Source organism: Pagrus major, chromosome 12 (assembly GCF_040436345.1).
Source record: "Pagrus major chromosome 12, Pma_NU_1.0".
Taxonomy (NCBI): Eukaryota; Metazoa; Chordata; class Actinopteri; order Spariformes; family Sparidae; genus Pagrus; species Pagrus major.
The window spans coordinates 14,831,513-14,858,156 of record NC_133226.1 but is presented as its reverse complement, the minus strand read 5'-3'; the positions used below and the strand labels follow the sequence as shown (position 1 = coordinate 14,858,156).

General features: G+C 40.7%; 3 protein-coding genes across 3 annotated transcripts; 2 read left to right on the top strand and 1 right to left on the bottom strand.

The window, feature by feature from the left end:
- The first annotated feature begins 267 nt into the window (after positions 1 to 267).
- Positions 268 to 7,800, top strand: loxa (lysyl oxidase a). Its single transcript, XM_073477864.1, has 7 exons — positions 268 to 1,128; positions 3,147 to 3,255; positions 3,736 to 3,873; positions 4,983 to 5,139; positions 6,784 to 6,879; positions 7,043 to 7,158; positions 7,255 to 7,800. Exons 1-7 carry the CDS (start codon positions 486 to 488, stop codon positions 7,259 to 7,261), a joined length of 1,266 nt encoding a protein of 421 aa, XP_073333965.1. The 5' UTR covers positions 268 to 485; the 3' UTR covers positions 7,262 to 7,800.
- Positions 7,801 to 9,315: 1,515 nt separating this feature from the next.
- snx24 (sorting nexin 24) lies at positions 9,316 to 16,771 on the top strand. Its single transcript, XM_073478040.1, has 7 exons — positions 9,316 to 9,499; positions 11,313 to 11,396; positions 12,423 to 12,527; positions 12,798 to 12,892; positions 13,034 to 13,063; positions 13,284 to 13,348; positions 13,994 to 16,771. The coding sequence occupies exons 1-7, from the start codon at positions 9,431 to 9,433 to the stop codon at positions 14,062 to 14,064; spliced, it is 519 nt and encodes a 172-aa protein (XP_073334141.1). The 5' UTR covers positions 9,316 to 9,430; the 3' UTR covers positions 14,065 to 16,771.
- A 29-nt stretch (positions 16,772 to 16,800) lies between these two features.
- ggcx (gamma-glutamyl carboxylase) lies at positions 16,801 to 24,717 on the bottom strand. Its single transcript, XM_073478039.1, has 15 exons — positions 24,541 to 24,717; positions 24,062 to 24,262; positions 23,813 to 23,971; positions 22,257 to 22,422; positions 22,078 to 22,156; positions 21,884 to 21,990; positions 21,632 to 21,795; positions 21,236 to 21,537; positions 19,296 to 19,427; positions 18,921 to 19,072; positions 18,619 to 18,788; positions 18,392 to 18,522; positions 18,157 to 18,304; positions 17,741 to 17,936; positions 16,801 to 17,653 (listed from the first exon to the last, which is right to left on the bottom strand). Exons 1-15 carry the CDS (start codon positions 24,563 to 24,565, stop codon positions 17,494 to 17,496), a joined length of 2,292 nt encoding a protein of 763 aa, XP_073334140.1. The 5' UTR covers positions 24,566 to 24,717; the 3' UTR covers positions 16,801 to 17,493.
- Positions 24,718 to 26,644: the final 1,927 nt, after the last annotated feature.

The window sequence follows — 26,644 nt, the reverse complement described above, 5'->3', positions numbered from 1 at the left end:
ACTAAGTGGGATGGATTTCACAAGACATTTTACATCTGTTTCTGTGTTTGTGTTATGACTCAAAATACGCATCTGTTTCCCCTCTTAGTGATGAAGAAAGTAACTTTCACTGTTGGTTACTAACACACATGAACTTTCTCCAGAGGGCTAGACAGAGCAGTTATCAAACACACTTGGTTGGACATGATCAGACATCACGTATCCATCCAGTGGTTATATGAGCAGCAGCACCACACTTGTGTAACAGATTCAGAAACTCCAAATGCTGAACTCCTCCTCCTCCTCCTCACCATCATCTCACTGCAGGCTGCAGGAGCAGAGCGATATGAGTTTACACGGATACATTCAAACTTAGCTTTTCTCCTCTGCTCACTGAGTATCCTTCAAACAGAGATGAGGGATTTCTAAATTTAAGACAAGTGGCAACCCCGGCTCATTTGGTATATTCGATTTGTCACATTTAAGCTCCTTTAATTGAGCTCATAATGGCGTTACGCATGTTTGGCACGCCACTTTACGCATATGCGTGCGTCTATTTTTTTGTTTTCATCCTGCAAGTTGCCCAATCTCAAAGGAGCCCGGGAACACAACAGGGAGATAACCAGAGAGCGGCTCTCCGGCAGACGCTACAGTGGTCGCACAACGGCAAGATTTTTAGCATTTTAAGCCAAGGCTCGGAGTATCAGCCGCCGAGGCGCAGGGGCGCACCTCAGGAACAAGTGCAGGCGCGACCTGTCACCATCATCCGTGATGCCAACGCGAGACCTCAGGACACCTCGAGTCAGCAGCAGCAGCCTCCCCGGCCGACGTCCAGGGCGCACAGCCCCGGTGGCCTCCCTCCTCCACTCCAGAGGCTCGTGAGAGGGCGCGAGCACCGCCAGCATCCCCGTGAGCGCCCCGGTGAGCGCACGGAGCCGCAGAGGAGCAGCCGAGCCAATGACACCCAGGAAAAAGTTACTGTCAGTCCGCCTCTGCCCAGGAGACAAGACATGATGGTCGGTGATGATCCCTACAACGACCCGTACAAGTCCAGTGATGGCGATAATCCATATTACAATTATTATGACGTTTACGAGAGACCGAGGCCGAGACCGAGACCCGGGTACGGCACGAGGGATCATCAGTACGGTAAGGCTGTGGAGAGTGCTCTCAAAACAGCATCTGAAGTCATTTATGAGGTAGATATGAACGCTTAGGATGTTAAAATGCTTCCGGTCTATCAAGGAAGAAACCAGTCAATCAATCGGTTATCCAATTACCTCGCAGGACTGGGAGATGTGGCCTTGATGTGGCGATACCGATATATATCTCGATATTTTCAAACCTTCTGGAAAGCACTTCATAAATGCTGAAACGGTGCAGAAAGAAAAAAAACAACACATTTCACAATATTTTTTTTCAGAAATATTGTAATATCCATATTGTAGGGATGACTATTGGTATTACAACATATTAACACAATGACATTTTTGATAAATTATCATCAGTAATGTGGATTTAATGACCAAATGGGTAAAGGCAAGTATTAAAGGTTAAAAGAGTTAAAGGTTATTTTATTCGTCATATGTCAAAGCTGAGTTTAAGTGCCTTCATGCTACATAAGAGAGAAAAAAAAAAGAAGTGGAGTGTGGAGGATGAACTGAGGAGTATCGCAACCCGGTGCTGACTAATGTAGAGGAGGTGTGAGTGCCAATCTGAAATGTCTGGGGTGTACTTGTGAGGAAGTGTTAAGTTTTCCAATCAGCTTCATGGAGGAGATCATATTAATAAATTCTGATGTAGATGTTCTTATTGTCCTGGTGTGTGAAGACTGAGTGGAGGGCAGTAGATATGGCATCCTCTGTGGATCTGTTGGTTCTGAATGGATACTAGTGAGGGTCCAAGTTGGCAGGGTTGTTGTCTCTGAGGCGCTGAACCAGTTTCTCCAAGCGCTTCTGTAGGAGCCACAGAGTTGTCGTCATTTAGACTCGACACAGCAGACTTTGTAGGTGCAGGGATGATGATGGCTGTCTTGAGGCACTCCTGTGAGAGTGAGATGTTAAAGCTAGCTGACTGGCGCTTGTGTCAGTACATGGCCAGGTATATTATCTGGACCAGCAGCCTTATTCAGACTCACTCTCAGCAGGATTCTTCTCACATTCACTGTGGTTACTGACAGTTGTGAGCCCTCTGGAGGTGGAAAAGACTTTACAGCTGTATCTTGGGGCCCCCAAAGAAATTTGGGAAAAGGGGACCCCGATGGCCACTCATATTGACACATTTTGCGATGACAACCATAAACCTCCTATAAAGACGCAAAACCAAAACTCAAAATCAATGTTTTATGTGATGATGACAACATTAAAGTTGTTTAGTTATTAATTTAGTTTACAGTTCTTCTGGTTTTTAATGTTATTTATATTTGGAAATTCTAATAATGTGAACATTGGAAATAAAAACACTGGTTGGAGGGCCCACCCCTATGAATTTTTGCGTTTGGCCACAACAGACTCTCGAATCACCACTGCCAGTCTCTGCTGATGTCTCCTGTTTAATACCAGCTGGCGCTGCTGTTCCATGTTTCCTTGTCACCACATTGAAACGCAGCAAGAACAGAAAGCAGAGTCAGAAGTGGTAAGTTTAGAAAATTACATCACTGTCACTTTAGGTGCAGTGATGTAATTAGATTGTAATTGTGATGTCATTAAATAAAGTGATGTAAAAAGCCTCAGACATGTTCTCCATTAGAAGCAGCTACTGTATATTAGCAAGAGTGGTGTCAAATGCTGCTTAATCAGAACAACAGCTTGTATATCTGCAGAGGTATTTCCTCTCACGCAGGCGCAGAATGTACGAGCTTGTTCAACGTTGGCTGTAGTCTTTGTGGTGTGTTCAAGTGCAGCCTTTTGGTCGAGACACAGGAGGCCTGAGGCGATGCAACAGGTATAAGTGGGATAATGCACTTTGAGAAATGAATGGATGACAACGTATAGTCAGGCTTTATCCTTTACATACTGTCCAGCCCTAACTTACTATCTTGTCTCCATTTGACTATTAATTCCTGCATACGTACATCTATTTGTCATCCGCAAAAGTGTTTATTTATTAACTTACTTACTGTCATTTTTAGCTATTATCAGTCCTGTAATGTTGTTTTGTTGTTTTAGGTCTGCCTGATCTCGTGCCTGACCCATACTACATTCAAGCCGCTGCATATGCCCAGAGAGTCCCAATGTACAACCTGAGATGTGCAGCTGAGGAGAACTGTTTGTCAAGGTAGACCGCTGTCAGAACTTATCCACATGGAGAAAAAAAAAAAAAAAAAAGCAGGGTTTGCAGCCAAGTCTCAGTGTGATTCAGAGAGCTTTGAGCCATAACAACCAGCTAAAAGTGTTTGTGGGTGAGGGCTGCCCAGTGGAACCATGAGGTAAAATTAACCGAATCCTGCCACTGATGGTGGAGAGGGGTGGAGCGGAGGACTTCTGTAAAGTTTAATCACAGTCTGTCCGAGGGGAGAAAGCACGAATGGTAAACACATTATCGAAAACTAACCCAAACAACCACGTGCCTTCAAACTATTTTTCCACCCACCATTTACACACAGGCAGCCTTCACTCAGACACTGAAAGTCTGCTCCGCTCAGAGGAGGGGATGTAGCGGGAAAAACAATCTTAATGACGTAGTTATGTCCATAAATTCCTTGTGTTTTTTTGTTTGTTTTTCTGCAAACTTACTCTCTTCTTTTTGTGCTTGCAGCACAGCCTATAGATCCAATATTAGAGACTATGACACCCGTATGCTGCTGAGGTTCCCTCAAAGAGTCAAGAACCAGGGGACGGCAGACTTCCTCCCCAGCAGGCCACGTTACTCCTGGGAGTGGCACAGCTGTCACCAGTGAGTATAATGTCATGTCAGTGCTGTCCACCTCACCATCTCGGGAGTCTCTGTGACTTGTGGCTGTTCCTGTGACTCATCTGTTCTCACCGGCTGACATACTGGCATCAATTAAAGTCATTTTTGTAACGTTTTCATGCATGAACACGTAAACCAGATGTGGACTATCCTGCTCTGATTATGGAGAACATTTTCTTCACATTTTGTAACTCAGATATGTGTTGTTGTTTTGTTGATCAGTTACAAATATAAGCAACCAATTGTTTCTTTCTATTGTCTTTTCCAGTGTGTAGTTGTGGTATGGCACCCCCTGTTGAACCACAGTTGTGTTACTTTTGGCTGCTTGATCGTTTTTCTTGGCTGTTTTATCACTTTTGTTATGAGGACTGACATCTGAACACAAGTTTTATTTGTATGTTCAGGCTTTCCAAGATTTTTTTACTATTTTTACAGTCCCAGCGTAAAAACTTAAAACCCGCTCTGGGATTACAAAAGATGTGATGTGACTGAACTTCACATGACCTTTAAATTCAGTTAATTTACGACTGCAAAGCCAGACACTGTAAAATAAAGTTGTGTGGGTTAAGGATAATAAGCCAAAAAGGAAAACCGCAGCTATTTTTGTGCCTTTACTGAATTTTGGGAAACAGCCTAGTTTTCCTTGATTGTACAGAAACCACCTCAGTCCATAGTTATGTTGTGAGACAACCAGTCCACTGTGCTAATCCCAAATATGGAGCACATTTGGCTGAGATCCAATCAACTGTTGCTGTAGACTGTATGGATGTTTTTAAAGTTACCTAAATCTATCTCTGGCTTATTAAACAAACGGTCTTTAAGATAACGGAATGAATGCAGATTCAGATTCACTGCAGGTCTACATGTTCATACTGAATAAAATAAACACCTGTGATATTTTCAGCCACAGTGACCTGCTGCCGTCTGAACATTGGGAAATGTCCAACAACATGTACTTAAATGTGAATCAGTGCTCAGGAGCAAAAACAGTCCCTGGCCGGTCTCATCATGACAGACGGCGCCTGGTTGATGTGGAACTCACTCGGTTCAGATTAAAAATGTTGTTGAACACTGTTGCTTCTGATCCACAGGCACTTCCACAGCATGGATGAGTTCAGCCACTACGAGCTGCTGGATGCCAACACCCACCACTCGGTGGCTGAGGGGCACAAGGCCAGCTTCTGCCTGGAGGACACTTCCTGTGACTATGGCTACTACAGGAGATTTGCCTGCACCGCACATACCCAGGTCTCAAAGTTAACTGTTGAAATGTTGTTGTTATTCTCTTTAAAGCTGCTTTCAGGAAAAAAAAAAAAAAAAAAAAAAAGTATATTAACGATAGATCACGTGACTACCTGTATGTGAAAGGGGTCGCTCATGGTGAGCTCCTGATTCTGCAGCTCTCATCAGCTTTGCATTTAGCTTCTTTCAGCTCTTTGTTTTGGTTCAGTCTCACTGCTCTCATCTTCCTCACATAGCAGGCAGCTATTTTCAGCAACAAAACACTCTGAAAAACCCTCTGTATGCTACCTGCTCAGCACCAAACAGCAGACAAATACAGTTAGCAGCTAGTTCCTGAACACAGAGCAGCTTTGTTTGACTTCATAAGGTTATGCTATGTCAGCGTTCTGTTTACAGCTTATTTAGTCTCTACCCAGGGGGCCAAAAAATCAGTTAATGCAGCTTTAAAGGTCCAGTGTGTAGTGTTTAGCAGAAATGGAATATAATGTTCATTATAATGTTTTCAGTAGTGTACAAGAGATCGTTCCTTCCACCATGTTGCACAGCCATGTTCCTACAGTAGCCCCGAACCAACAAACACAACACTGGTTCTACAGAGGGGCTTTTTAGTGGCCACCATAGGGGAGCATGAGACGAGGGGTGTCCAGTTGGTTGTATTCCGCAACCCCACCACTATATGCCTCTAAATCCTACAGTAGACCTGTAAAGCAAATGTTCGACATTTTTGGGAAATAGGCTTATTTGCTTTCTGGCGGAGAGTAGATGAGATGATATCTACCACTCTCATGTCTGTCACTTTAGCTGAGCTCAGCACTAAGACTGGAAACAGTTAGCCTGGCATTCTCCAGTGGTAACACAACATGCCAACCAGCACCTCTCAGGCTCACTACTGAACAAAAACCTCACCAGCAGATTGTTTTTACAGGGTGTTACGTGCTGGATCATTTCAAGCAAGCAGGCTCAGCAGCTGCTACCACATTTAGCCAGTTAGCTCATGTTAGCTTGAGCAGCAACAATGTAAAACTCCCGGTAGTTCTGAATCAAACCATTATGAATGCTTTTCTGTCCCTTCTGTGAACTGTCAAAATGTCATCTGTGAAATATTGTTGTTGCTGAACAAAGGCCAGTTCACCTTGACAGATATAAGTGCACACGCTGCACTGCAATGATTTTGCTTCACAAGTGTTCAGACCAAGATGGACGATACTGACTTTTCTGAACTGCTTTCCACTGAATGTCCTAGTTGAAGGATTTTGGTTCATACACCCCTTAAAAGCAGAAAAACAAGTGCTCTTTTACTGAAGGAGCAGTCCTTCGGAGAACAGCTTCAGTATTTCCTTTTTGCATGAGCCAGTGGTGATGGGGATTAACGATTTTTTCCACTGCTCCTGCGAGATGAACCCACCTGCCCGAAAGTCCGTGATCAGTTGTTTACGACATTAATTCTTTTTCCATACTGTTCTTTTTTTTCTCTCACTACCTCTTTTTGTTATAGTTTCACCACTCAGATACAAACATAAATACGCTAAATCAGTGTTTCTTTTATGATAATACTTTTATTCTTAACATAAGATATTATATTGTTGTAAAAACAAGTCTTGAAGAAGTCTGTTTGTAAAAGGTTTTATATGGATTTTGTCCAATGTGCAGGGCCTGAGCCCAGGATGTTATGATACCTACAACGCAGACATCGACTGCCAGTGGATTGACATAACAGATGTGAAACCTGGATCCTATATCCTCAAGGTTTGTACCAGATGAGACGTTTAAGAGAGTAACATGGAAGTAATCATCGAGTCTTTACTGTTTATTTTCGTGCTGTGTTATTGATTCCTTTTTCTTATATGTATATTTTGTTGTATGTATATTATATTTTTGTATGTATACTATATTTTGTTGCTCTCCACAGGTCAGTGTAAATCCACAATATCAGGTCCCAGAAAGTGACTACAGCAACAACATTGTGCGCTGTGATATCCGCTACGATGGCAACTACGCCCACGTGTCAGGTTGTCACATGTCAACGTAAGTATCATGTTTCATGTAACAAACATTTATTTGATATTCCTTATGTGTCCCATTAATCCTTATCGTGTTTGTGTTTTTTTTCTCTATATTCAGGTATTAAGAGATGACAGTCATTCACAGCCCGTTCTGTTAATGACAGTGAAGAGGACTGCATATTAAAAACATTTAAAACATCATGAAATAAACTTTAAAATGTTAGTGAGGTTTATGTAAAATAATCCCAATTTTTAAAAAAACTAAAAAGAAAGTAGCAATGGTGTCCTGTGCTTGTGTGGGAAAGCAGTTTTTTCTCCTTACTCATAAGTATATCTTTGATTTTTTTTCTTATCTTGTGGGATATTTTTAATTCCCTACTTCTATAACATTGTTCTGTATGCTTGTATTTCATACCACTTGTAAGATGGCAAGACTAAAATCCATAAAACTTAGAAGCTTAGAAAATCTAAATACAAACGTAAACCAGCTTGCTCTCCTTGTTAAGTCAATATCATTTATATCACAAAATTTTAAATGAACCAGTTGTGTAAAGGAAAATGTTTTATTTATAAGCAACGGGAGAAACTCTCTTTACTCCAGAACTTTTGGTGAATCTTAGTTGAATAAAACATTGTGATATTGAATCACATTTTTAGATCAATAGTTTTAAGTGACTTCCCTTCTGTCTTGTCGTTGTTTCTTCTTTTTTCTGTCTTATTGTCGTTGCCACACACACTGAATCACAAACACACGACATGTAAAAAAAAATGACAACTACAAACTAATGGTTATTTTCTTTGCAGATTATGATTATTTTTTTCTGAAAAATGCATCTTTGTTTAGTCAATAAAATGTCCGAAAATACGGTGCTCACGTTCCCAGAGCCCCCCGAGGAAAGGTCTTTATATAAGCCTAAATAAAACATAAAAAGAAGAAAATTCAAAGAGAAAGACGGTCTATCCTTTTCTCTTCACAGGGTTTTGTGTGTTTCTCTGAGGAACAAATTCAGATGCTGCAGAGAAAACTGGTGAAGCCCAATTTACTGCCAGCCAACAGCACAGCCTAGCTAGTTTATTTGGCTAGGTCACTTTCAGCCAGGTAGCTTAAATGGTAAGTCCACCAACTTTAAAGTGTGTGTACAACTGCATATGTGAACAAAAGTAGTATTAAGTGTTTTTCTGCTGCATTGTAGGCAACTGGACGTGTTTCAGTTTCTTGAAGACGTTTCGCCTCTCATCCAAGAGGCTTCTTCAGTTGTAACTAACTGGAGGGGATCGTAGGCTTTTAAACTCTGTGTGGGAGAGTCCTTACAGAGTCGTTAAGGACACGCGTGAGCTCTGAGTTTTGGTGTTGTTAGGGCCACTTGTGGGTCGTTGACCCAACCGGCTGTGCAGTCCTGGCTGCACTGAACAGCATAAAGTACATCACTCTGTTTATGCCTTGGTGTTTTGTCCTTAGGATGGACAAGTTTCTGCCAACGTCTTCAAGAAACTGAAACAAGTTGCCTACGATACAGCACGTAGAATTACCATGACCTGGATGCCTGAGAACCTTCATCGACATATAAAGTGTTTTATGGCTCCAGAGAAAGCTGCATGTAATCTGATAAATTCCCTCCAGTGATGTTTGCAGTTGCATCATAGGTAATGTAGGCGCAAGAGGAATGCATGAAATAAAGAAACTGCCGTCTGTGCTTCTGCTTTGTCAAGTTGCATCATTTGTGTGTAAACTGTCCATGATGAGTTGAGTCCAACTTGGTACCTACATTACCCACAATGCAACAACAACAACAGTGACATCACTGAAGGTAATTTACCAGATTGCAGCTTCTATACTTTTTAAACAAAAACACTAATGAAATAATAAGAAACTCCAACAAAACAATTTAATGATTAAATAAATTATGAATCATATTTTATTCTCATAAATAACGAGTGGAGTTTGAAGATTGTTTTGAATTATTTCAGAAAATATTGGGTTATGTATATATTTCTGAGCAAGTTATTAACATAACCTCATAATTGGTTATTAATTGAGTTATTTAATACTTCTGGGCTCAATAACATGGAGAAGTAAAATCACAGCCGGGTCATGTGCAGTACCCTCCGCTCCACCAGGGGGCAGCACTGAGACCGTGTTGATGTTGTTTGACTCCAGTGATTTTTTTATCAGGCTGCCAGAGGAACAGGAGTAAACCACCAGCAGTGTGTGTGTGAGAGTGTGTGTGTGTGTGTGTGTGTGTACGCCATAGGATTAAATATTACCAGTAAACTGCTCGTTTTTCCGAGTCAAAATGCATCCAGTCCAAGTGTGGATCCCGTCGTTTCGCTCGGAAAACAACTCGATCGAGAAAGGATACACGGTAAGCTGCCCAGTAATCACCTCTGTGTGTCTGTCGTCTGTCTGCTGCTGTCATCAGTTTCTCATTTTTAGCTCAAGAGGTATTTATGTGTCCTCTAAATAAGCAGCAAACTACCTTACGGTTAACATCAAGCAGATCGTTTGGTTTAGCTGTCTGCCTGTTTGTTTTAACTGCGGTTCAGATGCCTCAGATCAGCCTTGAACTCACCTTGTTTTCTTACCCTGCGAACATTTCACTGTTCAAATACATTCAAAAATTCAGATTCAATGAGCGAAAACTTGTGACATGACAGGGACAACTTTGGATTTTGAACTGTGGATTTTAATTTAGCGTCTCGTTTGTGTCTGATTTAAAGCCAGTGGTCGTGTGCACCAACCCACCCAGTCCACTGGGTCAGAGGATCCCCAGCTGTCTCACTAATAAACACTGATTTGTTGATTTGAACGTCATTCATTTGATATGGGACCTCATAGTAAGTGTTAATGAGCCTGTTAAACTATATTCCCCCCATACATTTCAATCCCAAGGGGTACATCAGCTAATTGGTGTTACAATGAGACACAGACTTTTAGTTTTTCAGCCAACCTCCAAAAACATGAGCCTACATTTCCCATAATGCATTCAGTAGCCCCTTGATTAGACCATAATTTTAACTACTTTTATAGCTTTATTTGTTTAGCTTGAGCTATTCGATTAGATGGAATAAACAATAGGAATAGTGCATACCTCGACCAAGTCTGGACAATCCCCTTTAATTCAATCAAGCCTGAACCAGTATGAAATAAAACATTTAAATCCACCAAATCCGAATTTTTATCAGGATTCGTATCAAATTGCACTCACTGATAAATACAAGCCACTTAAATAAGGCAGATTTTTTTTTTTCATAAAGATCCATACATAATAAACAATTAATGTCGGAAAAATACGCTATCTAATGTTAAAGTATGTGAGTCCATCCCTTTATCCACACCAAACGTTAATGGGGTCTATTCTGGGTCGAGACACATCCTCCATCCAAGTTTAGTGGAAATCTGTTCAGTAGTTTTTGTGTAATCCTAGAATAGGAATAGAAATTACTCTATTGATCCCAGACTGGGAAATTATTTTTGTCACAGCAGCAATGGGAAAGAAAAAGAAAAACACTCTGTACATAACATAAATAGAAAGCAAGATATATACAATGTATATACACAGCGCAAACTATACTATAAACAATAACAATCTATACAACTATACAAGGAATAAAAATAAATAAATAAATAAAAAAATGGAAACACTGAATTTATACGATGATATTTACAAAAAATAAGAAATAATACGACTATTTAATGTAGTTTGGTGATGTCAAGGGAGATTAAAACTCCCTGAACTGCTCCAGAATTTGTTAATAATTGGCTTACGTGCTGGCTCTCCGTCATGGGGAGATGTAGTATGTGTTTATGTCGCCTGTCCAGAATTGCATTAACAACACTGTCATCATTAATGAGTGGATTTCCTCTTTTATGAAATGCTGCCAAGGGTGTCAATGTTTATGCAGCATCTGCAACTTTAACGGAAGAACGCAGCCGAGAGAGGGAAGTCTGTTTAGGGATGTTAACTTTAACGTATGAAAAGCTTTCACTTATAGAAGAGCCAGATGTTTCCTGTTGGTAACTGGCTGACATAAAGACTTTAACTGACCGCTCCACTCACTGGGAGGGGACGTGTGTGGCTGATGAGCTGTGCTGATAAATCATGATTCTGTCAACTGACTCTCGACACCAGAATCCACTCTGTTGTTGAGTCATGCTAACTTTGTCCTTTCTTTCAGGTGTTCAAAATTGACGTGTTGATGAACGGCAGACAGCACACGGTTGAGAAACGCTACAGTGAATTTCACACTTTGCATAAAATGGTAAGATTCAGTGCAAGTCCTCAGTTTACAGTCATTTATTTCCTCCTTTCTGACGAGTTCAGAACTAGTGTTCAAAGTCTGTAATCTTTGGTAAATGGAAACAATAATTTACAGACAAATCTCTGTAAATTAATTGACAGCCAGTTAAATAAATCAATGTGAGCTTTCCCTCGGATCGTTATTAACTGGATCCATTTGGGCTTTTAGAGACTAAACAATTGCGTAATCAATCAATCAATCAATCGCACATTTCATACAAAAAGATACCAGCTTGCATCACATGAAAAGGAAACAAATAAATAGTGAATGTGCTCTGTGCTGGTGGGTGGTTGACCACATTCACCGTACTAGTTCCTCTTCCCGTCCTGCTTCAAATTCGTGTATTTGATGTGAACTCCACTTTTTGTACATGTCAAAGCAGGTGTAAATAATAAAATTAATGATGACTGAATTCCATTTATGTGCCTCAGTTTCAGGGTCCTGGTGTCCATCTTCCTGTTTGCTCACTGTCGGGACTTCCTGGGACACTTAATGTCATTATTAACACCTGTACTTTTCCTGCTATGACAGGTCCATTATGAAAAATATCAGTTATGTTTCACACATGCTGGGTTATTATTGCTTTTAGCCATGCTAGCAGCATAGCTCTATGTCAATAAAAGTGGCCAACTGTATTGATAATAGATTAATAATTTCAGGTATTTCCAAGCAAAATTGTCAAACATTTTCTGGTTCCAGCTTCATTTATGACAACACTTGAAGGTTGTTTGGGTTTTGGACTGTTGGTTGGACAAAAGAAGCCATCTGAAGACATCACTTTGTGCTCTGGGAATTTGTGATGAGCATTTATCTCAATCTTTTGACATTTATAGACTAAACGATCAATCAATTTATTGTGAAAATGAACCTTCGCATGCTACCACGCCACAGTAGGATGTGTTAGCATTGAGCTCAAAGCACCAGTGTGCCTAAGTCTTACCTGATCTGCCATGTTTATTATATAATGGTGTATTTTAATCCCTGCAGCTAAAGAAGAGCATAAAGCCACCTGAGATCCCTTCCAAACATGTCCGAAACTGGGTTCCCAAAGTCCTGGAGCAGAGGAGGCACGGTCTGGAGCTCTACCTGCAGGTACTCTGACACACCTTCACTCTTCACTCTCTTCGCTTCAGATAAAGAACTTCAGTATTTATCCATGTATATAAAGTCAGTGTCCTGTCTGCTTTTACCAAATACAAATTGCATCTAACCCAAAGTAAACATACAAACTGCAGTACAGATGTAGGGAGGCTAAACAAATTCAAACCACTCACCAGGGAAAGGTCATGCAGGTCACTTCAGTTGTGTACGACTGCTTCGTGTGCACATTGTAATTTGCTTTTGTTTTGTCTGTTTTGTCAGTCTATAATTATGGAAAATGGAGTCCTTCCAAAGATATTCCTGGATTTCCTGAATATCCGCCATTTTCCTTCAGTGCCAAAAACGGAAAGCTGTGGGTGAGTTCAAACTGAAGGTTTTCTATGAAATAAAAGAGCAAATGTGGCATGTTTTTTTCTTTTTTTTTCAATCTGTGGGCGAGTTTGTTCCCAGGCTGCTGTAAGGCTATGTGGCTTAACTTTTGTTTTTTCTTCTCAAAGGTCGTTCGATACAGAATCAGAGGGATCGAGGTGAGTCATTTTGTTTTTCAAACTACTGGATGAAAGAGATTCTTTGTTGTGCACCATTTTGAACCAAGTTAAAACTGTGTCACTGTTTGCTCTGCACTTGAACTTCACCCCACATGTCAATGACACCACCTACCATCATCATTTCTCCATCCTGTTAATTTAAATGCAGCCTGTAGCCGCCCACAAACAGTCTCACTTCTCCCTTTTGGACTCTCTTCAGTAAACTTTCACACCAGCCGGTCCTGCTGTTTCTGAGAGACCCGTACCTGCTGCCTTCTGCGAGCGGTGAGTTCAGGATACTTCTGCGTAATGTCACAATATCAAAATTCAACCCAACTAAATTGTTCTTGTAGCATAGTTGAAAAGATTTGTCATTAATGTTAACTATAAAAAAAAATTTAATTAGTATTCTTTTCTGTTAAACTTCTGTGTTATGCTGGTCGTTTATGTTCACGGACTTCATTTCTAAACTAACGTTAGCTACCGTTGCTCTCTGTTAGCGGAGAACATCCAGAGTCACATCGTTTGGACTGTTGCGGGAAAAACGACCTTAGTCCTTCACAAAGAAATAGGTCTAAAACAGTCCAGCAGCAACTTAAACAAATTGTCCACAGGATTGTTTAGGCAACTGAGAGAGACTCAGAAGGTCTCATTTTTCACGTTCCGTTACAATCCGCTCACATATGGTCAATAAAAAAGTGATTAATACATGTGAATTGCTACAAATTTTTACATAGTCCCTTTAAGCCAGACACTGCAGGTGGAAAGGCTAAAACGAATACATTATTTTTACACACCTAAATGTGTATTTTGGATGTTTTCTTTCCGCTGGTCTAAAAGAAGACGTGCAAAATAGCCAAAATCTCAAAATTGGCCGGCGCATGAAAAAAAAATTCCCCTCAGAAACTTTCTTTTCTTCTTCACTTTCAGATACATTTTCAAATGTTGTGATCGAAGGGGTGATACATGGAGTTTTCTACCCAGACCTTCAACCGAGGTAGAGCTGCAGAGCTGACTACGAACGGATGCTCCATATTTTATTTTTTTGCACCATTTTAGGTGTGCATCGAGAAGAACATAACATTGTTACACTGAGCCTCATTTACATTTTCCAAAGCATAAAACAAACACAAAAAGGAGGAAAAAAAGGGATTCCTAATAAAGCAACCATTAGTATTACACCCAGTAACCTCTGCACCAGCTGTGCTTAAAATAAACAATACTGACCCACATTTCAGTGGATTTGAATCCAACTCGTGAGCAATAAAGTTTAACAACGTGTGATAGAGTTTGGCAGGCAACAACTGATGTTTCCAGGCATCGGATTCAAAATAATTAAGTAAAGAATGAGATGATTATTATCTTCAGAAATTAAATCATCGTAATAAATTAACTTATATTATCCTTCTTTCTTAAGGAAGTAACAAGTGAAGTAAACAAACAGGATCAACTGGAAATATAAATAAGAGACATATGAACGTAGGGGAGACCTGAAGTGAGAGTTTTTAGTTAGCAGAAGTTTGTGAATGGCACTATATAATGACAGGCCTGCATGTACAGAGCAGGCTGGAGTGTGGTGCTGGAACACGACCTGCCAACAGGGAGGTGCCACTCCCTTTGTAGCACCAGCACTGTGGTTTTTGATTGAGCCATGTGAGGGAGAGCCGCGTGGGGCACGTTCAAGGCTGCATTCTGGTGGAGTTGACAGATATGTGCCACATGTTGGGGTGGAAATTATTTGAACTGTTGGCATTAGGATGTGGCAGTGAGGTGGATTTTTTTTTTAAAATTGAGCATCAGATGTGTGTGAAGGGGTAGTGCGGTGTTTAAAGTGGTGCAAGTGGAGAGCTACTGGACGAGGTTTTGGGCACAAAGCTATTATGAAATGTTATCTGTCAGACAGAAATATGCGGCACAACCTGTGAAGGAAGGAAAGACACGTTAAGAGTTGTAGAAAACAGGTGTTGATCAATTGTTAAAGGTTAACTCAATCTGGACCCTATTTTCGCACGTGTTTTGGTCTAAGTGAATATTCTGGACGTACATGGTGTCCCCTCATCCCCCCCCCCCCCCCCCCCCCGCTGCTTCTCTGATCTCTTGCTCCTCTCCCAATATTTTCCCATCCGACACGGTGAGTTAAGGCTTTCCGATGGGTTCGAATGAAGTGGTTTTATGATGATAAAATTACTGTTTCTGCAAATGGAGTCTGGTGGATTTCACAAGAGGAATAGCCGCTTCTTCTGGTTAATGAGAGGTCTGTCTCTGCAGGAATCCTTTCCATAATGTTGTCAGACACTTAAAATAACAATCTGAGTCAGTGGCAAAAACAAGCACTTTAAGTGGATGCACTTTGATGGTGAGCAATTGCCCGAAGGGATTACATTGCAGCCCGTTTCACAGGTGCCGGCTGCCACGCTCTCACTCAACACTGGACCAATTTCAAAAATTGTTTTCCACGTTATTCACTTAGACGCAGCTGCTTCCTTAAACCTGCCGCCTACACTACCCACAATGCAATTTGGCCATCAACAGTTTGGTCATGCATTCAGCCTCATGCTGAGATGTGGAGCAGCCTACAGATAAGTGGTGACCTCACTTCTGTCGAACTCCTGATTTTTTTATTTTCAAAGTCGAAGTCTTCAGCCCCACCTGACGCTGACTCGAGTGCCATAACTTGAGGAAAGTTATCAGACCTCGCACAGCTCCCTCTGGAGCCACAAAGAGCTTTATACAACTTCTTTTTACATGTGCAGAAAAACCTGTAAACAGACTTTGAAGTGTGAAATTGGTGGAGTCCCCTTTCAAGAGGATTAGGGAGAACTTGAGAATGGGCCTTTTTGAGCAAATCACAAGGTTTAAACCCACACAACATCCTGAGAGGACAAAGAAAAAGTACCACATTTGAAAATAGCTCCAGTTATTATTAAAATAATGGTGACTCTAATTATTTTATCATCATTAAATCAAAGCAGAAATCCATCTCACTACATCATGTAATTAATCGTTTGATTTGCGTACACTAGCCAGAAAAAAAGGCTTCTGACAACACTTCTTAAAAGCCAGTATCTAACACTAATACCAGTCATGCTACATTTAATGTTGAATTTACACTTGATATAGAAGGTCAGTTTTTCACTTGTGGTGATTAGAGGCGTAGTCGCCCGTCATGTAAAGGGATGCAACGTGTGTTTTGTTTTGCAGAGCATTTGTAAAAACAGAGATTGTGACTTGAGAGATTTAGAAACCAGTAGAGCACTGTGCAATATGACGCAAAATACAAATTGTCTTTCTGTTGTTCCCTGTGACATACAAACCATCACTTGAAATGACTCATAGCTTTTGTGAAATGTTACTCGTCACTTCTTGGGCAGTAACTGATGACGCAACACTCCATATGTGACTGGACCTTCACTACAGCACAGTGACGACATATTTATACTGAATTAAATGAATCCTGAGCGATTAACCTCAACTTAAGTGATCATGATTTTGTTTTAACAAAGTAAATCATTTCATAGAGATCCATCTTGTAGATTTGTATGTATTTATATTGTGTAACATTGTACTGTTTGTTTGTGCCCTGTGTGAAAAGTCTCATTTATGTGCCATAATGTCAAACTACAGTGAACACTGGAATTCAACTGTAGCACTTTAAGATGGATGCTATTGTAAAATACTGACACCAATAAAATTCATTATTTCCACAAACCTTGAGTTGATTTTTAATTCATATCAGATTTGTTGAAACCATCAGCTCTTTATTAGAAAAGTGACGACAAAAGGCCGTCGACTGAACAAGCGAAAAATAATTTTGTACTTCCGTCGGTTCTTCTCACATTACAGGGTTAGCATAAAAGTTCAGAGAAGTGTATTCCTTAAAACGGGGTCATCTTCACATGTCCTACAGTATATTCGTAAATGTGCTTCATTCAAATTAGAGCAAATCCACCAACAGGAGGACGAGTTATCGACCATCCTTCTGATTCTGTTCATGTCAGCATGTTCAACGAAATCTGTCCCTTTAAAACCATTCAGTAACTTGCTGATTGGCTGCACATTTTTATATTTAGAATATGATCTTCCAGCAGTCTTTTTGGTCATGTCACTCAGCCATTACTGCAATTATAAAAATCTTAAGCACAATTGAAAATGTAATCTCGCACAGCAAAGCAGCGTGAATCTGTTAACATACAGTTTTCTGGTTTTGCTGCAGTTTTAACAGAAACATGAATTTGGATTCGTAAACAAAAGCTATCAAAAAGATAATGACTTTTGGAATAAATCCGAAATGCCCAGAAGCGTAAAAAATTAAAAAATTTGTGGGCAGGGATGTCCCAGTAACAGTCCAGTAGTAAAAACACGGCCGTCTGGAATGTTTGATCCAGCACCCGCAGGCAATTTAACAGAGTATTTTGGTCCTGACAGAAGCTTTATAGTTCTCCATGACCGACTTCATCTTTCAGCCGTTCTTCCTGGCTGCCATCTGCTGGAGGTGCTTTCATGTTGGCAAAGGCAACTTCTCTTGTCAGCTGTTCGAGAGGGGGGAGACCCACTGCCAGGTTTCTCAAAGCTATGGCTGTCATCAAGAATCTAAAAGAAGGAAAGTTAATGAGATGCAGGGCATTCACTTTCAAGATTTCAGTGCATGTGACTGTGCTGTCAGAGGTCAACACTCACCCCCTGCGTATCGTATAGTACTTTTTCACTGCAAAGCGCTCAAAGCGCTCCAGCACGCCGGCCTCCCTGCGTTTCTTCACCTCCTTCATGCGGCGCTGCCTCTTCAGGAACAGCTGCACGATCGGGTCGGTGGCGTTGACCTCTTCACCTTCGGCAGCGATAAGAGGCTGCAGCTCAGGAGGAAGCGGCTCGGTTTCTGTGGGATGAGAAGGTCCGGTCAGCATCTGATGAATTTTCAGCTTCTCACAGGTTTAGTTAGAGCTGCTTAACAATGTGATACTTAAGGTTATTTTGATGTAGTTTACACTCGAAAATGCTGATTTTACTCATCGTTTTTACTGAAATACAAGCCTTGGCATAAGCAGCCACTGTTACAATACATTTGTTCCTGTATTAGATGCCCTTCATGGTTTCACCTGTCCCATTGCGAGCACGCTCTTGGATCTCAAGCAGCTTGGTGAAGTTCTCCTGCAGCGCCGCCTCTGTGGTGTTGACGTAGACATACATGTAGCACGAAGGGTCCTCAGACACGGTGTACACCTTATGGTAAGCCCCAGCAGGCACCTAAACACATACACTTAAAGGTAAATGCCCGAGTGTGTCCAGGTTAACCAGTATACTGATAACGGTGGTGATGGTGTGCTGCTGTACCTTTATCTGCTCACCAGGCTGAACAGTGTAGTTCTTCTTCTCCTCCACTACCTCAACATTCAATTTGCCCTGCAGCACATGGATGCTGGTGTTGCCCAGATCTTCACTTACAAAGTTTTCTAAGTGGAGACCTAAAAGGTAACACACAGTCAGTCAACGGTAAACAAAACAAGCATCAAAGATAACTTTTCCATCTAAATGAGATAAGATAAGGAGATTTTTGTAACCTGGGAAATCAGCTATGAAGACGATCTCAGTCTGATTGTCCAAACTGCCCTCGATCTCCTGGAACTTGGTCCTCCAGGGTGAGAGGTCCACCAGCAGAGGCATCAACCATGTGTTTGGTTTGAAAGGCGACCAATCAGCTTTCACAATGTCCACGCGGGGATCAAAGATCCTTCAAGAAAAGTCAAGAGCAAATTTTAAAAAACTATTCTACTCTCACTATTAGTTTTTCATAATATTATCAATCTGGTACACCTTAATTAATAAAATTGCATTTTTTTTCTCAAGTAAGAGGCTCTCATACCTTTGCTGGAAGCGTTCATTGATGGACACCCAGATGTCAAAGTAGATTTCAGGTTCGGAGATATTATAGCGGGGCAGGAGCTGATTGAGGCACGTGGCGTACTGCTTCAGCATGTCTCCGTGGTCTTTCCAGCGACGGCTTTGTGTGAACACCTTCAATACACACAGTGTAATTAAGTTTATAAAAGTGGAGAGAGTATGACAATCTCAAAGGTCATTTCAGGAAGTGGCATGAGTAATAATCACAGTGATAAGTAAAGGGCTAAACTGCAATAGTCAGCAGTCATTTAAAAGAAAATGTGATGTGTGTACCATTACTAGAGTTGATGTAATGCTCACATACTGTGTGTCTGACAGTGTTTTCCTTGTAACTCACCCCTGGGTTCAGATATCCAATTTCTCCACTTTCTCCATCTTTGTAGGTGATCTTAACATGCTGATGGCTGCGGGAGTGAACCATCATGTCCCACGAGTAGCCGTACAAGCCATTGGTCCAGTTGTTGTAACCCTGCATAAAAACAGAATATTAGCATAATTCCATCCAAATAAAAATCACAATCACTTTTGGAGGAACTTGTTGTTTTTCCACCGCAGGGACCAGGGACTAAATTAAGTTCTGGGGACATCTGAGTCCCTGCTCCGGGTTTGTGTTTTCAGAAATAACAGAGACTTCGTGGGGGAGGTTGCAGCGCTCAACATTTCTGATTGGTCGAGTATGTGGAGAATTTTATTTCAGCCACCATTTCCAAAAATGTGCAGCCACAAACCAGTTTGACTTTTGCTCATTGTGCTTTCACACATCAACATGAAGTAGATATGACATGCAGAGGAAAGATTACAACAATTACAGATACCAACAGTTTATCCAGGCCATCATTGTTGAGTACTCATGAGCAAAAATTACATGTCACTTTTTTTTAATACTGTACGTTAGCGGACTTATTTGCCTAACCTTCGTGGGTCTTTACGCTGCAGTTGAATCGCAGACAACAGCAGACTTTTAGTTCCTTGAAAAATAGTTTCTGGGACTGAACGTTTTGTGTACTTTGATTAGAAATTCAGCTACTGTAAATGATGACTAACACTTTCCCCAGTTTCTATTTAACCAAGACTTCACAGAGAAAAGTTCATAAGGAAGAAGAGTAAAACACAAAGTGTCCCTATCAGAGACTGCATGATGAGTATCTACTTCTTTCAACACAAATCTGAGCTGTTGTTTGCTGTGGACCGACGACTGTTGACTCTGATTGAGCAACACTCAGTGTGCTGACTCAGAGAGGGTTTAAAAGGCTTAAAGGTGCGGTGTGTAGGATTTAGGGGGATTTAGGGGCAGAAATGGAATGTAATATTCATAATTATGTTTTCATCATACCACTTTAACACCGAAATAAGTGTATATGCAGGTTTTTTAAACATGGGTAAGCCCGCTAAAAATAGGTGTTTGAGATGAGTTTGCATTTCAGCTTTTTTTTTCTTTGTGTGTCACGTTCGTCATCACGAATACGCCGGAAAAGCAAAAAAAAAACAGTAGAGAGCAGCAGATCGTTAACCTCATCAGACTACACATCCAGAAAACGTTAAACTTGTTTTTAATAAGTCTTAAACAATAATATTGCGAATTAGACACATTGTTTTGTTGAGGAATGAGACATCTCGGTTGAGAGTTGCTCTTGCGCAGTACCGATCAGGCGGCTAACAGGGCTCAGTCACGGAAACCACTAACAACTATTTTAGTCTCTCTTTCAAAATGAGCGCAGACTGAACGATGTTCAAGTTGCTTGACAGAGACGGATGGAAAGATATGAACAAACTAGCAGCCTTGACTTCAACACACGTCATATCATCGCACCTGAAAAGGGGCTAAAAATATCGTGTCCACCCTGGTGTCATGTTTTCATCATCAGTCAATCAGTCAATTGGCGCTGGACTAAATGCCGATCATAAACATTCACATTGAAGACATAAGCCGGATGTTAGCTGGTATGAGTGTGTTTTTTGTCCAGTGTGAAAGGGGTAACTAGTGTATAATCACCTGAAACAAAGAACTGCCGTGTTTTGGTACCTTGAAATTAACTTTTTATATTTACAGAGGGAGCAGGCCTACTTATGCATGTCTCGCATTTCTTCTGTGAGGGGTATTCAGTTGGTTGCAATCTGAGATCCCAGCACTAGATGCCACCTTTACATACAATCTTAAAAAAACAGAATTTCTCTCTGTCGAATAATGTGACATTATGCAACAGTTTACAAAAATAGCTTCTTTTGAACGAGTCTTTTAGGATCTTTAAAGTTGAAACACATGATAGGCAGATGTACCTTTGTGATGAAGTGGGAGTATGGCATGAAGAACTGCTCAATTATGTAGAGAATAGTAAAAATGGCTGCCAGCTTGTGCTTAAATCTCAGTTTTGGAGCTTTGGGGGCAGGTGGGGTCTCCTGGCGTTCAGTACTGGTGCTGCTGATCTCAGGGTAAACACAGGACGCACTGGGCTGTTGGTCCGGTGAGGTGAGGGGCAGGACCGCCCTGAGGAATGCTGGGAAATGGGCGAAGAATCTTCTGGGCCAGTCAGTGTAGCAGAACAGAGCGCTGGTGGCCAGCATTGTGTAGGAAAACATCCCTGTGGAGGATAAATAACATTCTCTGTAAGATGAAGGTAAAATGATAAAGGCAGGATTAAAAAAGAAAGTGATCAAGCAAGACAAGAGACTCACCAATGCTGAAGAGCTGAGAGTTCATACAGTGGAAGTAGGTGACAAAGAAAATTCCATATGGTCGGGTGGCATCAAAAAACAGCAGGTAACCGGCGCTCAGATCCAGAATGAGCCCGCCTCCATGCACCACCAGCAGGTTTATTAACTCCACAGGAAGGATCACTCTGGAAAATAATGTGTGGTACAGCACGATCATCAGTCTGTGAATAAAGGCTGAAATATATTTAGACTGAGCTGCTAAACAACACCTACTTGAAAGGATCAAACAGCCAATGGTGCGCCAAGTAAGACATCGAGTAACCCTCAACCCAATCAGCATCCAGCTTTTTGACTCCAGCAATGAAGTACACGATAAATATCTTGAAGACACAAAAAACACTGACATCATTAGATCATGTTAAAAAAATAAACAGTATTAGCTACTAAAAAGTCAATGATACACACACCTGTGTCCTCAACAGAGTGTAATTCCACAGAGGCACATGAGCGCTTCTTATAGAAGGCCTCCGCAGTCCATCGATCGACCTACAAACATACACAGGCTTAAAGATCGTTCTCTGTTGAGCTCACACATACAGTATACACAGGGCAGAAATGCACAGACAGACCGATATCATCATCTCACCAGTATCTGTTGCCATCCATGAGTGTGAGCTGAAATCCAATGAGGCCGTAGAGGTACGAGTGATTGTTCCAGGCCGTTTTGTCCAGAAAGAAGATGTACCAGTACGTCGAGATGAACATGAGGCAGGAGAGACGGTAGAAACAGCCCAGCATGATGCCCACGGCACCTTCACGGAGAAACACAGGACTTCAGTTAATAACAACAAACAGCTGTTGTTACAATTAATAAGTCGGTTTTAATACATATTAACTATGGAGGACCACAAGTGTCATCTAAACAGTAATAAAGCATGTCATTAATAACAGCTTATTGTACAATATAGGCATCAATATTATTCAATCATATATCAATTTATTAATCTATGAATAAATAGTCTGAAATATAAAGTAATTAACTATTCTATATTTTAATGGACAATAAAAAGGAGAATTATAGAATTTGCTGAACACATATTAATCTGTCAATAAATAGTTAATTGATTATAATCAAAAAGGGATTAACATGGCACTTGTGGCTCTCTAACCAATCACAGATCTTGTTACAGCCCATGTCTAATTCACTAGCTCAAGGCCCAGTGTCACGGAAAATAAAAAATAATTGAGAGACTAAAAGAAGAAGCTGTTTACAATGCAAATCAAATATGTTAGAAGAGAGAGAAAAGCAGCAGGAAATTATAAATGTAAATTAATTCATTAATGTACTTATTGACTGTTTTATGTCTTTCCTAACCCCTCTTTTTATTGCCATTTAAAGTGATGAATTAATAAATTCATTTGTAAGCCAATGCATTAATTCCTATTTTATTGTACATTAGTTATTAATTTATGAAATACCTAATTCTGTCTACTTCTGTGACACTTGTGGTCCTCCATCATTAACTCGTCAATGAGAAAATAACCCTGATGATGTCACAGTGATGTCATCAGGGTCATCTGTTCTAGACAGTGACGGTCTAACAAAGGACGCTTCACTGTAGTGTTGCATTATGGGAAATACAGGAGTTTGACCCATACTAGGGACTAGTCAGGATATTGCCAACCGTTCTGTCTCTTGAAAAGTCCTTCAACTTTGGGAATATGAAGGCAAAATGACAACAAATTATTAATTATTATTAACTTAACTAATAATAAGTCACACAAGTTAAATCCTAAAACATCTACAAATTGAGTGCAGGACCTGTACCGGGACAGCATCAGTATCAGTATCAGTATTGATTTACTTGTCACTGTTTTCTGTTCTGTTTTCTGTTTGCATTCTTGCACAAGCTACACTGAGTGAATGTGACATTTGCAAACAAAATCTTGCACGAGTTTGTCGGCTTAAGGGGAAAGATAAACGTGGAAAATTGCACGTCTGGTGTATGTGTTCACATCTTCAGGGTTCCTAGACAGCACCCCACAGGGACAGTCGCCTATAAAGTGACTGCATCCGCTTCCAGAAGAAGGGAGGGGGGGATTTTCTTACCGAGCCTCAGTAAACACAGAGTGTGAGCTTTTTAAACCCGTCTCCCCTTTTGGAAGTGAGCTTCTAACATAACAAAAAGGAGTGTGACCCACCGAGGAACATCACCACATACACCAGATACATCCAGTCAAGTGGCAGCGGTTGCAAGAAGTTGAAGAGGGGGAAGCGGCACACAGGGGCCCCATCCAGGTACTTAAAGTCCAGGTGACTGAGGCCACGTTCTTGAGTGACGTCGATGGCCATCAGTAAACCTGTACAGAAGACACATGATGACGTTTCACACAGATTTGTAGCATAAGAGATCACCTAGAATTTATAAGCAAACATGGATCTCAACTTACCGAACAAGCAGCGGAAGATGCCCAGAGATGCAGGATCAGAGGGGCGGTTCAGGAGGGCCACCAGGCTGCTCCAGGAGGTCAGGTCCTCCTTCTTGAACCCAAAGATCCTCTCCATCTTACTCTTGGTGTCTGGTTTCTCTTTTGTAGCAGCTGCATCCTTCTTTGCAGTTTGTTCCTCTCCATCACTGCCCACAAGAGCGCCTAGAGGTTGAACAAACGAAATACAATGCATTGTAATTTATGAGAAAGAGCAAGATACTATGTACTAACACGATGTGAACTAACTTATTGTGTTTTATTGTGAAAACAGGAAAATCCCTGCATTGTTTACAAAGCATTCAGCTCTTATTCACACACCAAACACGGCTACTGGGTTAGATAACAGCTTAATCAGAGTTACATGCTGCCCTAAGTGCTCATTGTTTGGCCAAACAACAACACATCGACACCCTGACCGTCAGTGCTAACAACAAGCTCACCTGCAGTCACGTCTCTCGCCTCCATGCTGGGAAAACGTAGAGAATTAACCAGATTTTGGTGGGGGACAGGGGGTCAGAAAAGTCCTCTCTCTGCTCTCCCTGCCCCAGGTGGAGGTGTCCTGCCTGGTCACGTCAACGAAGCGGACAGAGTTACGTGTCACTGCCCCACACACACTTGCTAGTCCGGGCAGGGAGAGGGAGAGGAGGCGGGCCTGCTGGGAGGATTGGAATGTTGTGAAAGAGGTGCTCGTCGCTGATTGGCTCAATCCTCAAATGACTACGCCCACTAAGGGAAAACCTACTACGTCATATCCTGCCGGCGGTAGATTCCAACCATGTTTTGATGTGATTCCTATTCTGTCTCGTGCTTTTTATTTTTTAGGCATATATTATTATATATATAAATTATTTGTGCCACTTTGTTCCTTTCTTTCTTTTTTAATTAATCTTGTTTCCCATTAAAAAGAAAAGTAGAAAAAAAACACAAAAAAGAAAACATGCATATTGAAACTGTTGTCACTGTGACTGTTGTCAGTATTTGTGTGATTTACAAGATATTAAAGAAGTGGTGAGTAACTTTTTGCAAATGATAAAGTCATTTCAGAATATTGCTTACATTTGATTTATTTTTCTTTTCTTTAAAAAGTGCAATCTCATTAAAAATGCATGTATATATGTTCTTTTTAAAAAGAACCCCAAATATTAACATTGCCGTATGAATGTGATGCATTTAATTATTTATCTGATTTAATCGACCCCTACATTTTCCTATTCTATGCTTAGCTACCTGACAGCACATCTAGAAGAAGGCTGGAGGTGTTTGGTACTCTAGAGGTGGGCAAACCCTGGTCAGCAAGTCACAATTCCAGACCAGATCCTAACATGAGAAAAGCCTTCATATATGAGTATAAAACAGAATCTATCACAGTAAAGTACAGTCAATGTCACACTGAGATCTCAATGAATAAGTGTGAATAAAATAATTAGCTGAATAAGAATTTGTACTAAGTAAGTCAGTGATAAAATGTGTTTCAGGGCAGAAAGAAAACACAAGATGCACTGTAGAGAAAAGCTTGTATAATTGAACATAAGCAGAGTACCTCACTGTACCACTAGAGGGCAGTCAGGTATCATACATTCATATCCATTTGCCACTTTTTTTGATGATTAGCAGAGATTTTGGAGTACAGATAATGTTGTGAGGGATTTGCTCTCAGGATTTTAGGAAGCGGGCAATGACCTTATTAAAAACAGGTGGCAATGTCAGAGTCTTTGGTTTTAAATCCTATTCACTCTGCAGCTACAAGAGAGGGGACTTAAGGTCAACCCTCTCTTTATTAAATAGAGTTGTTGGAGCCTGATTAATAAAGCAGAATCCTCTTCAGGTTTGACTATCTCCTCTTTCATAGCAGCAGGAGGTGTAAAATTATTCCTTTAAAGGTTTAAAAAGTGACCACTTCTGTCTAATCTAAACTGTCTGTGGAAACTGCCAGTATGTTTTGGCCATAAGCAGATAGTTGGAGATTAAACACATTTAACTTAGCCTCCATCCAGTGTGGTTTTGCTCTTCCTCAGTGGGTTATTCACATGTGACTGGGAAGGGGTGTGAGAGATTTTGAAGTGGTCTGAATCAGCGAAACAACAAAGACAAAGACCTCACAGGGGCAGCCACAGTGTACATAATAAAGCTTTTCATCATCACAAGGGAGTCTGTTGTTTTTAGCTACATCAATGTTTTTCTTAGTAGACTTTAAAGACTATTCAATTTGGTATGGGAAAAAATAGAGACAAAGCACCGTGCTTAGTTAGGATTTAATTAGTTCACAAGCAATTTTCTTGGAAGAACTGAATTTAAACACACATAAATAATCATACATTATCAAAACGTTGTTGGAAACTTTATCTATAATTTGCCGGTAGATGAATTTCCCAATTCTGCATGATCTGCTGTGTATCGACAAGATGACTACATGAGCATCCAATTTGAATTAATGATCAAACATGTACCAACTGAACACTTTGTTTTTGGATCTCAGTGACACTGTGTGACAAAGGGCTATTCTTACTTTTTACCTATAATTAAATATGACAAAATGCGTAATTC